We start from the raw sequence: 13,014 nt of genomic DNA, 5'->3' as shown, positions 1-13,014 counted from the left end.
TCATACAGATTTGGAACAACGTGAGGGTAATTATGTTTGGATGGACTATCCCTTTTAGGATCCTACTATTCAAAGCGGTTGCAAAGATAGAAAAATCACACCAACAGCAAATCAACAATCTTACGAAAGTCAGGTTTGTTTGGAAAGACAAACAGGAAAAAAGTCTTGCTTGTTTACCTCCGTTTGTTTTTGCTCAACTTTGTTTGTGGTCCGTGATGTATTTTTCATACCTAAGTCATGTTTGTCTTGATTTGTGTTTATTTGCTCGTGTTTTTATTGATTTGTCTGTTTGGGACCGCTTCTGACGGGCCATATTCATCATGTGTTGTTTAGACGCGGCTGTGATCAGTGCAGCTGGGTGCTTGGCAGGGTTTGAGGGGTCATAAATATATTTCCCATTCATTTCGTAAAGCCACGAATTGTTTCCCCAAGGGGATCGTTCTTCGTCTCACTTTGATCACAGTATATCATACACAAACATCTAAATCGGACGGCTAATCAAAAACGTCTTCCACAGAGAGAAAATGCATGGCTGGCTTTGACCACAACTGAAAACAAATCCACTTAGCCTGGGTTTTGCCTATGTGTCGGGGGAACGGCAAAGCCACAAATCAAACCAGTCCAAACTTCTACAGCTATCGAATCACCAGCTGCTCTCACATATGAGCAACGACGTTCAAGAAGTTGGCCGACCCGATAAAGTGCCAGTCCAGAAATTAGAATGCTTACTCACGTGGTCTTCACAGAAACGCCAAACAAATAATATTAGATATTCAACATGGCTTTCTATAACATTTACATAACATAATCCTCTTCAACGTTTGGGAAGATTTCCTTCATAAAACGCCTTTCAAATGAGTTTTTTTTTTATGTTTATGAATTTATTAATTTTTTTCATGAAAAAAAGTTGAAATCAAAATACCTAACATTTTTTTATTTACAAGGTAAATAAAAGATATGAACTATATCATAAACCTGAACAACAAAAGAAAATGTTCCATTTGTAATGTTGCCTTCATATGAACACTACCATTCAAAAGTTTGGGGGCAGTAAGATTTTTTTTTTAAAGAAATGCAATGATTTCTTAAATTGATCACATAAATGACAGTAAAGACTTTTTTAATGTTACAAATGATTTCTATTTTTAAAACAAATGCTGTTCTTTTTAACTTCCTATTTACCGTAAAGAATCCTGAAAAAAAAAATTGGTTTCCACAAAAATATTAAGCAGCGCATGCATCTTGACATTGATGCTGAAAATTCAGCTTTGCCATCACAGGAATAAATTACATTTTAAAATATAGAAAACAGTTATTTTGAATAGTAATAATATTTCACAAAATGTCTGTTTTACTGTATTTTGGATCAAATGAATGCAGTCTTGGTGAGCATAAGAGACTTCTTTCAAAAAGCAACCCCAAACTTTTGAACTGTAGTGTATTTTTTTGTGTAATGACTCCTTCAGTGATCATGGAAAATTATTTGCAGTCCTCAAGTACACACGCCTTTGGAAAGGCAAGTAAAAATTATCCTTTAATTATCCTTCTAAATTAAATGTTTATCACTATGCTGCATATGTCACTTTCAGTCCATTTGATTATCCAAACGCACCCATAATTGTGGAGGAAAAAAAAAACATGGACATTTGTCGGTTTAAAAACTACTTTTTCATTCTAATTAATCAATTAATCAACAAATGGTCATTAATGGCATCTTTTTTTCCCTTTACAAATGGACTAAAATAATTCTTATTCTGTGCTGTCACAGATTATGTAATCTATTTTGTAATCAATGATATTTTTATCAAAATCTGCGAAAATACAGTAGCAATCAGTTAGGCAAAAACTTAAAACAGTGCAAAAATCCTCCCCAAGGCACTTGTGTGGAATGTTTACAACATTCAAACTCATACATTTATTTACAATGTCAATCTTTAGAGTCAAAGGTGGATGAATGCATAGTCTCTTGAAAAGGGTGGCCACCTTTAAACCCCTTTGACGTTTATTTAGACTAATCTTCAAAGTTTGGTGCCATTGGGGGCTGAGCTCTGGTTTGCAACCCAGTGAGCATCTGTTTCACAGACCAAGAACAAACCCTAACCACTCAGAGTGAAATAACAAAGCATGGCCCAGTACTAGTTGTTAACAGCCTTCGGAGTACCAACATAGTTGATTCCTGAGGAAATTGCCAGGTTGTGACTGGGTGGAGTCCGGGCATCATAAATGTGCGTGCTCGGAGCTCTGGTCACTGTCGTGGCTGTCGTCCTCATTGCTAGGAGAACCGATGGGATGGTGTAGTCCGACCATTGGGGAAAACTCGGAGGGCAAGAGAGTTCCTTTCTTTACATTCACCAATTCTTTCTCGCGCGCAGCGGCCCCTTGCTGACCTCCCTTCACTCGCTTCCATTTCATCCTTCGGTTCTGGAACCACACCTTTACCTGCAGGAAAGAAAAATGATGTTCAAGTATAGTCATATTAAGTATATAGAAAACAAACAGAGTGCAGAATTTTAGTTCAAGTAGTTAGTCAAAGAAATACATACAACTACTGTTAGTGTAATTTTTAATAGTACATTTCATTTCTCCATATGAATTGCTCATAAACATGTTATCATATTTTAGTATCATTTTATATACTAGTATAGTTTTTGTTAATACTAGTTTTAGTTAGTACTTAAACTAAACAAAGATGAGAAATGTTGATTTGGCAACTAGCTGAAATCAAATAAGTCAAGAATCAATATTTGAAATGCCTACATTAATTTGTATTGGATTTATAAATATTTCAATATATTTAATAAATTATCTATTTATGGACTGTGGAGGGAGAACTTCATATCCACAAATGCTCTAATTCAGTGTATTACATAATTAAATATAATAATCATATAATATTAATATAATTTAACATTTATTTGGATTTAATATTAAACACCTATTTTGTTCATTTTAAATTATTTTAACAGGAAAATTACAGAAATGCATTCAGGTAAAGAATTTATTTAGAATATTTTAGAGTACGCAAAAATGAATGATGTCATTTTGTTTTATTGTAAAAACTTATGTGTGAATATCTTTGAATTGTACATCAATAAAGTTCCTGTAAAACGTCCTGTGGCCGATACAAAATGAAATTCACACTCAACTAAAAGAAGTAGCAGCAAAGGAGCTCATTTTTATACTGTATTATAGTAAGTATACTCGTAAGAATAATTAAGAATAGATCAAAACAATATCATAAAGGGTTAGTTCACCCACAAATTAATATTTTATCATTAATTACTCACCCTCTAGTTTTTCCCATTACTGCAAGTCTTTTGTTCATCTTCGAAACACAAATGAAGATCTTTTTGATGAAATCTGAGAGATTTCTGTCCGTCCATTGACAGCTATGCAACTACCACTTTGACAAAAAGTTCATAAAGAGATCGTAAAACTAATCCATATGAATCGAGCGGTTTAGTCCAATTTTTATAAAAAGACACGACCACTTTATATGATGAACAGATTGAATTTAGGCTTTTATTCACATAAAAATATTCATCAACTCACACGTCAGTTGTGGTAAACGGAAGCTCAAGCGTGTTTATTCTCGTGTGTTACGCCAGGTTACTTCCTCAAGAACCAATGAGGTTCTTTCTTGAGCGTCAAGCAGGTTCGGTTGAGCTTCTGTTTATGTTTGCTGATAAATGTTTATATGTGAATAAAAGCCTAAATTAAATCCGTTCATCATATAAAGCGATCGAGTTTCTTCAGAAAATTTGGACTAAACCGCTCGATTCACACGGATTAGTTTTACGATCTCTTTATGAACTTCTTGAAGCGTAAAAAAGTGGAATTTGCGTTGATGTCAATGGAGGGACAGAAAGCTCTCAGTTTTCATCAAAAGATCTTCATTTGTGTTTAGAAGATGAACGAAAGTCTTACGGGTTTGGAACATTTTCGGGTGAACTAACGCTTTAAGGTAAACAAATGAATAAATAAGTGTTGTTTGCTCATTAGCAAACATTTTTGGCAAAGCTATTATACAGTAGTCAATTACACACAATGTTTATAAGGCGTTATTGGTGTCTTAGCAACGCAGGCGCCCAAGATCTGCATCAGGGAAACTTAACGCCACTTTGTGGGAACGTGTGTTAGGGTGTGTGTTATGGCACTTTCCAGAAAGAGTTGTTTTGGCATGTGGACCCCCACTCTAAAACCACCATCATGCTCTCTGTATCAGAACCCCCTTCATACTATGCCCGTGTATCAGATTGGATGAGCGACAGATTTCAAGCTTTCTGCCAACACAGCACTCAGATCCCACACGTATAGACCACATACATAAACCAAGCAAAACACCTAATTTCATGCGCTTTGCGGATAGATTCGAAGGGTCCTTCATATCTGCTTTTAATCTTTAAACTTTCTCAAAGTCACAGCGGATCTGCTCTTGTGTTTTTCTTTTGGAGCCGACTTCTGGGAAGTTTGGAGGAGCAGCGATATGATTGGCTCTCATGGGGACTAGGATTGGTTCTCTAGGCTATTTCCACCTGGTCAGTTATGTGCTGATGCAAAACTCATGGTCGCCCATTGACCCATGTTCCAGGTCCTGACTTGACACTTTTCTCTGTATTTGCGTCTCCACTGTGATGATCAAGCTGCTGCCTAAAACGGGTCGATCAGATCTGGACCGAGTTGCAGCGCCTCACCCCCCTTGACAGGGGACTATTTAAGGCTGAGAAGGTTATTTTAGGATGAGCATCGCAGGTATTTTAGAGTGAGCTCTTAAATGAGTCGGCAGATTTCCTTACACGACAAAAAATTTAAGTTGAAGTGTGAGAACTCTTTTGCAACTACTGGTTTTATGGAACTGCGCTCCCTTATTTCACAATATTATGCATTATGTTTTTTGTGTGTGTGTGTGTGTGTGTGTGTGTGTGTGTGTGTGTGTGACACATAAATTGTTAATATAAATCCAATACATCGAAGGTGCACAAAAAGGGCTGATTTTTTTCAAGACTTTGTTGTTTAAGATCTGAGATCAACCCACGTCTACAGATTTCTTTGGATCTGTGCTGAGAGTTACTGGATAGGAAGCAATTGTGGAGGAGTAGGAAGGAGAAATGGGAATGAAACACAAAAAGGCAAATCCTAGGTGAGTTGCTTATAGTGCTTCTTTTTAGGGCCAAGAATCAGCTGGAATGATCCTAAACTATGGAGTGGGTGTGTGGGATGTGTGGGACATTTTGAAGAAAGCATTTGTACAGTGAACTTCACCACTGTCTAATTGTAAATATATTTCAAGATTAATATGCAAGACTGGAGCTAGTTTTTACTCCAGTGAATATTTCTTGGTATTTGGAATATAGTTCCATAGTATATTTTTGAGTTTATAAAAAAAAGATCTAAAAAAAAAGGGTGTGTATATGCACACACACACACACACTACCATAGTGGTATGTATTTATGTATACATATATATATAAATATAAATATAAATATAAAAGGGATAGCTTAATTTTTCAATAAAAAAGTGCTCATGGTCCCCTGGTACAAGTCCAGCCTGGATCATGTCCCTCTCCTGTTCTCCCTTCTGTCTTTTCTAATAAAAGCCATTAGAAAAAATATACGTGTTTGCATTAAAAAAAACTTGAGGTTTAACATCATGGCTACATTTGACAGTTTTTCAGACTCAGATAAAAAAAAAAAAGAAAAAAAGAAGTGGGAATACCTCCCTCAAGCCAAATGAGTAGGCTATATCATAGGGAACTGGACCCTTCGGCACAGGGCGCTGTATTTCTAACGTAAAACATATTTTTAGAGAGCTCATACTGAAATACTTTGAGATTTATATCAGTAAATGAGGGCATACAATTTAATTTGTTGAGAATTGCTAACATTTAACATTGCGTTTATCACTTTATATGACTTGATCACTTTAAATGGAGTCAGCCTTTAAGCAAAGTTTTTCTTTTTTACCCATCAATCAATCTAAGAAATATTTTCAAAGCCAATGGAAGTGCCATTGTTATGTCTCCTGGTAACATGTGAAAACAGGCTCAGCGTTGAACGTACTTGTCTCTCTGTGAGGTCAAGGTTGACAGCAATTTCGTAACGTCTAAGCCGTGTCAGATAGTTGTGGTGAGCGAATTCTGATTCCAGCTCTCGAATCTGTTCCTTGGTGAACGCTGTGCGCTCCTTCCTAGGTTTACTGCTCACGTCTGACTTATAGCTCCCATCCTGGGAATCTGAAATGAAAAACAGATCACTTTCCAGCCGCTGTAAATGCACAGAAAAAGAAAAAGAAAAAAAAAACATAAGAGAAAGCAAAAAGGGTGAAATAATAAGATGGTGTGATAAACTGCAGGGCTCTGAAATAAAATAAACGAACAAAAATAAAAATGAAAGCGGAACAATTTGGCCTGCCAATCACCTTTTATTATGGCGATATGGCTCTGGTGTTTTTAGCAGGCGGAGAATGGCAAGAGAACGAAGCACATGCTCTCAAATCTGGCCTGAATCAACAGCGCTTCGTTCACACTCTCCAACAATCAGATCAATTTACTCATTTTCCACACACTTCTCTTTTAACACAATGCAAGAAACTCTCTCAAGGAACATTTCTGATTGGTCCAAAAATGATCAAATTCAACCGTAACTGTGTAACTTGTTAATATATTACAGTTATATATAAAGTTTTTATTATTCAGGTGCACGGGAACATATATAGGAGGGTTTAGAATCACAGAGTTGGATCCATTCATTTATTAGTTTCATTTTAAATAATTAATTAAAAAAGAAAAAGTGCAAAATAGAACATTTAGTCTGGTGCTGTCTGAACCATTTCTTTAAAAGTAACAATGGAACTGAATCGTTTATCAGTGAGCAAAGTATATCGATTCCAGAGCAAAGAACTAGTTGGGTTTTCATTTTAGCACGATAGATGAACATTTTCTAAGTTAGAATAAAAATAAGCTAAAGCAATTGCTGTTAGAAAATAAACTTTAAAAAAGTACATTATGTGGTAACCTAAATTATTTAATTTGACTCAAATCAAAAATATTGTCCTAGATACAGTAGGTTACTCCAAAAAAAAAATTTTTTTAGGGGATTGATTAGGTAGAAAAAGCTTTTAAAAAGTAACAATCACAGGTTACCACATTAGAGTATGTGAAAAGCATCTAATATGATTCTCATTATTATACAATTCCTTATAATTGTACAGTATGTACATTTTCTATGAAAAATCTATGATCTAAAACTACTGAGTTTTATTATCATAGCCTTTTCTTTGCTCTACTTATTTTCAAATCTCTCTCTCGCTCTTTTTTTTTTCTTTACTTTTTATATAATGTGACTAACAGAGTAAAGCAAATCACTAATCATCTGAGTTAATAAACTGGGAGAGCCCAATACAAATCATTTTGTTTAAAAAAAAGAAAGAAAATCTTTAAAGGAAAATATGTTTGCAATGAATATTTATAAGCTTGCCTTTCAAAGACGAGTATGATGTCGAATTCTTGGATCCTTTGAAAGCGGCAGAGAAATACAACTGCTCTAGAAATCCAAGGTTTTTATAGTACACAAGATTATGAGCTTTGAAAATCGTATTTCATATGCAACATCACTTTTCCGAATAATCTATAATCTGTTCAGGCTATCGCTGCAACATCTCGACATATGACACGGCTTTAAATGGAAACCACACTGCCTTTGATAACTGCCAACAGACTGGAGGAAATTAGATTTGGTATAAAGGCACAGCAAGTGCCAACAGGAGCCTTCTGGAAATTTCTACCACCATTGGGCCTATCCATCAGTATGCCATCAAGCCATAAATTACAGGCACCTGGATGAAAAGGTACAGCATCATAACATGAAAAAAAAAGTACAGTATAAGATGGAGTAATTCAGTTCAACTAACTGTAAAGGTGACAAAAACTTGAGTTCAATCTCAGAAACTTTCGTCTATATAATTTTACACACAACAGTGATATTTTTCTGAAGACATTCACAATTCTTTTTTTTTCTGCACCTCTGTTTTTAAAGTCTATACGTCAATGTCAAACCACTGATCACCAGGTGTGACATTTTCTATTGTTCTTGAAATTTAAGGGTCACATTTTATATAAAAACTGTCCAGCTGCATCTCTAACGGTTTTCCCCAGCCGTGAATGGTGCGTATGCATTTGGGGGGTATCAAAAGCGCAGCTGCGGGGCAGTGTGAGCATTTAAAGCGGCTTTCACCTGTGGTCTATTAAAGACCTGAGGGTAAATGCCAGAGTGACTTACACCTCTGAGAGTGATGAGAGAAAGAAACAGGGCAGCCTCACAGCACCAGGCCCTGCCATTAAAACACTACTGTGCCGTGTCCAGCCCGTTCCGGATTCCGTTCCTTTTGTTTTATTACCTCGGATTCATTCTTATTTTAAGAAGCATTTTCTCTAAAATACTAGACATATCTCTAAACAAATCAAGCTGCTTTTGAGCATATTTATACAACTGCTCAGTTTGATATATTTGATATATATTTAAAGCTTGCACGCTCCTCTATATGGTTCATGGATGGATTAGAACGATTTATGTGTGTGAATCTGATCTGAATGTCAAATGTGTAAACTGTTAGATTTTCTCTTAAACTGCAGTGAGTTTGATTATCTAAAACTACTATGAGTTTGATTATCACATAGCCTTTTCTTTTCTCTGGTGCTAGTTTGATATTTTCTTCAGTTTGATTGTCTGCTTATGTCTTTTCTAACATAGGGCAGTTGTATTGAATTATCGCATGTGAAATACTGCAGAAATAAAATAAAACCCATTTACTACATATAGCACCTTTTTTTTAAGCTGTCTTGATATGGACCAATTTCTATAAATTTTAAACTAATAATAATCATTCTAAAATAAATGTCTTTAGTTTTTTCCCTATTTTAAATCATTTTATGACAGAAGGTACTCTATTTTTAAATTCTACATTTTTAATACTTAAATTATCACAAAATATTGCAAAATAAACAAGATTTTCTGAAGTTTTATTAAACATATAATTTGGTGCATTTATGCATTTCCCTTAATATTTATATAAAATTATATATATTAGCAAAATTAAATTTCATTTCAAATTCATAGTGTCTTGAAAAAATGTGGTGCTCAATTCAAATTCTAATTCCAAACACCCAATTCTCTATTCCAAGGCCAGATTACAGAAAATAGGTAATACAGAAAATATGATGAAATCCTGTATTACTGACCAAAGTCAGTAAGTCCTTTACTTAAACTATTCTGAATAAATCTGATGAGTAATAAAACTCAGTCTCCAGTCATGACAAGCACTTGATTTATTTATAATGTAATAATGCAATTTGATTGATCATTTCCAATTTATTTATTCCCAAAAAATATTTATTAGAAATAAAATTCAATGATTATTATACTGTATGCATAAGAACACGAAAAAAATAAAAAACATACCTGAGCTGTCACTCTTTCCTTTGCTACTGCGTCTCTCCGGCTCAGCGGGTGACATGTTCTGTCTCCCGTATTCTCCAGGCACACATGACACCCCAGAAGGGTCACTACCAGTGAGCGTTGGGTTACCCGCGCACAAGCCCTGTGAACCCGCTTCACACAGTTCTGGACCCGAAGAGTCATGGTGCGGCAGACAGAGATTGAGGCGCTCGCCGTCGATCGCCGGAATCTGCGGGACGTGCCAGGAGGACTGATGCTGCGAGAGGTGTGGATGCTGCGGAGTGGGGTGAACCCTGTGATGAGGTCCTCCGAAGCTGCCCTCCTCCCCAGCGTAGCTGCAGGGCGGCGAGGGTCCTGGGAGGTCGGGGTAGGAGACGTGGTCGGAACGACCGTGCAGGGCCAGGGAGGACTGGGTAAACGCCGGGTGCAGGGCTTGGGATGGGGCGTGCGGGCTCCGGAGGCATCCGAACAGTGAGTGATCCATGTTCTCTTAGTGTCGACGGTTCCACTTAACTCCAGACTCTTCGAGAACGCAGGGAAGCCGAAAAGCCCCAAAAACACAGCCTCGCACCCGTTTCCACCGTAGTCCAGGAGTCAACGGCGAAAGGAAGAGGGAGCGGGCGGCGATGAAAGGCAAGGCCTCCGGTAATCCTGAGCATGCAGCCCCGTTGCCAGGCCGAAAAAGAGGGTAAACACACACAGCCTGCAAGAGGAAGCTCGGGTGACAGATGGGAGAGAGAGAGAGAGAGAAGAGAGGGAGAGGGAAAGACAGAGCCGTCTGGGCCCGAGTGGATACAGCGCTTCTGGAGAAGTGGTGTCGGAGCGAGGGAACGTGGGAGGGGGGGTTGAACGGAGGTGCTGGAGGAATGGATGTTATATATAGGGCGTAACATGAGAGGGAGGTTGGGTCGCAGGCTCCTCGCTACTGACCACATGCATACGATCTTCCTCCAGAACGACAAGGTACAATAAATCTGAGGCCAGCCAACAAGTTCTGGGCTCATGAAAACGGGGGTACGATATTTTGGACTCGGGCTATCTGATCCCACGGACACTTTTTCTAAGAAACGAGTTGCGTAAGCTGCCAAAGAGTGAGCGTGGAATGGTTATGGGGGTCTAAAGGGTGGGACGGAAGATTGGGGTGAGGGGATTTGGGGTGCTAGCTTGTGTCTATCTGTCTGTGCGTTTACCCCAAATCATCTAGATTGTCAGCATCATTTTGTAAAGTCCTGGAATTCTTTCAGACTGTGAAAAGGATCATTTTCCATCAAAATGTCTGTAAAAAAAAAAAAAAAGCAAATACAACAATATTTGACTCAATAAAAGTCAATAAAATTGTTTTTGTTTTCAGAAACGTATTCATTAAAATATGTAATTTTCCTGTACTGCATGTCAACTCAGATCATAAAATGAGTTTTCATCCCTTGCTCATAGCAAAATAAATTTTTGACAAGCAAAAAAGCTCTTTTAAGTTTTTAGTTTCACTGAGCATTCTGGGAGAGAATCATGACTTTCCATCTGAGAAATACATACGAGAATGAGCAACATCTGTGTTCTCAAGGATTTTTTGTGTGTGTGTGTGTGTGTGTGTGTGTGTGTGTGTGTGTGTGTGTGTGTGTGTGTGTGTGTGTGTGTGTGTGTGTGTGTGTGTGTGTGTGTGCAAATGACCGGTGTATCTATTTCTAGACAGATTTATAGAAATCTGCATATTGTTTTACGTCTCCAACAGCAAGTCCAGCTTGTCATTTGCGGGGTAGACAGACTGTCAGTATCATATTTTATTAGTTGTTAATGAATTTAATTTAAAATACAAAGACACTTTTATATGATTGTCATTATATTTAATTGCAATTTTTTAGCAATGCAAACTTATTCTGTCTCATGCAGACTGGAAGCGGTTAAGTTTTGATACTGCAAAAATTCAGAACAATCAAATGAATGTTATGGGTTGGGGGAGCAATTCATTTTTTTACACCGTTTTAATTTCACTTTATAGATTTCAACCACAATGAAATAACAACTCTAGCAATGCAGAGATCATAAAGGATCTCATTTTTTTATGTGGTGGAAACTTGCTGAAGAAAGTGTTGCTCATGAATGCATTGCAATTACAAAAAAGCTGGCAAAATGGAAAACAAAAGTGTTTAATCTCCTTTCAATGTCTAATAAAGTTATTAAAATATAGTCTTGCGGCAAGTTCATAGTTTTATCATTTCAGAATATTTTTTTGCAACTCTTGTCCATGATTACTTAGCTGTACATTTAATTAAAAATAAAAAGGCCTTGGAATTCTTCATTGGACAAAAAAATATATTTTTATCCCAGTTTTATTGAATCCAGAACTCGCTTGGACTGGTAATTTAGCACTTTTATGATTGGTGTAGCGCAGCTGGTGTAAAAATATAATAATAAATCAAATAAAACGTAGTTGTGGACTTTCCACCAAGCTGCATTAGCTTGAAAAGCCATCCTTATATTACAAAACAGTATTTTACACAATTACCAATTCTTTTTGAATTGTGCATTTCAGAAATATTGACCGCTGTCGGTCTTGTCCACACATCCTTTACATTCAGCACTATCTCTGCATTTAGATGACTGTGGTGAACCAAACACGCATGAGCCTGAACCCAGAGAGGAAATTAGGTTCGTTTTGAGGGGAAATTACTTTAGCAGACCGCCAAAACCCGATGTGGGTGTCGCTGCTCGGTTCAGAGTGACTGCTGTGTCCAGTGGTCCTGTATTAAGCTTCAAAAGAAAATATAGTGTTTATTCAACAAATTAGGCCAATTAGTCGTTATGTAAAGTAATCTCCGAGAACGGCCCCCGGGTGCGTATTAATGTTCATATGGTTTCGGTTTTGCCTCAGACCCTGCGCCATGTCATTGCCCCAGGCCTCTGAGCGGTTATGCGAGTCTCCTGACTTTCCTTCCTCATTCTCTCCTTCTCTACGGGTCCAAGGCCTAAGCCTCCGTAATAGCTAACTGCTAATTTGACAGGTCCCTGGGGAGAAGGGATTTTCTGCAGGTGAGTCCTCTCACCTGGTGGCCCATTTTTTGAATGTGTGTGTGACAGGCTAATGCTTATTAGATTTGGTTGGATTTTGAAGAGCCTGTCGGAGTCAATCAGACATGTACAAGAGTAAAACCAGACAGATGATGGTTAAAATAGAGCGACGATGCTTTCCGGGTTTTTAGTTTTGCCGTTTTGGAAGATAATTGAAAGTTTGACGGATATTATGAAACTTTTCGTGATTTAGTGTCATGCATTTCATATTTGTAGTCTTTTAGATTGTATCAATTTGTCATTTTATGCATTGTAATTTTAGTGTCATTCTGTTTCGGTTCATATTAAAACACATTCTATTTTTAAAAGGCCTCGTGACGCTCATTAGCTGAGTGGAAAAGGAGCTCGGAGACGAAACCACTAACTCTGGTATCTGTTAATGCCAGACCTCAGACAGACATTTCCAATAGGATACCCGAAGCGGCTTTAGTGTAATGTGCACTGCTTTGTAATGAGAGGATGAAAGGAGTCAAAGGAGGAGGAAGTGATGCGTTT

At 37.3% G+C, this 13,014-nt stretch overlaps 1 protein-coding gene across 1 annotated transcript; it reads right to left on the bottom strand.

The window, feature by feature from the left end:
- Window positions 1–888: 888 nt before the first annotated feature.
- On the bottom strand, window positions 889–10,561 carry meox2b (mesenchyme homeobox 2b). Its single transcript, XM_081376428.1, has 3 exons — window positions 9,457–10,561; window positions 6,061–6,233; window positions 889–2,439 (listed from the first exon to the last, which is right to left on the bottom strand). Exons 1-3 carry the CDS (start codon window positions 9,935–9,937, stop codon window positions 2,218–2,220), a joined length of 876 nt encoding a protein of 291 aa, XP_081232554.1. The 5' UTR covers window positions 9,938–10,561; the 3' UTR covers window positions 889–2,217.
- Between the last annotated feature and the right edge of the window lie 2,453 nt (window positions 10,562–13,014).

Source organism: Scardinius erythrophthalmus (assembly GCF_964197995.2).
Source record: "Scardinius erythrophthalmus genome assembly, chromosome: 10".
Classification (NCBI taxonomy): Eukaryota; Metazoa; Chordata; class Actinopteri; order Cypriniformes; family Leuciscidae; genus Scardinius; species Scardinius erythrophthalmus.
Note: the sequence above shows the minus strand (reverse complement) of the source record. Positions and strands in the feature narration are given on the sequence as shown.

Coding starts and splice junctions, on each gene's coding strand:
- meox2b (XM_081376428.1), bottom strand. CDS start 9,937: ATGGATCACTCACTGTTCGGATGCCTCCGGAGCCCGCACGCCCCATCC. Junction 6,234..9,456: donor AGGAAAGAGTGACAGCTCAG/GTATGTTTTTTA, acceptor TTTTCATTTCAG/ATTCCCAGGATGGGAGCTAT. Junction 2,440..6,060: donor TTGACCTCACAGAGAGACAA/GTACGTTCAACG, acceptor TCTTTCCTGCAG/GTAAAGGTGTGGTTCCAGAA.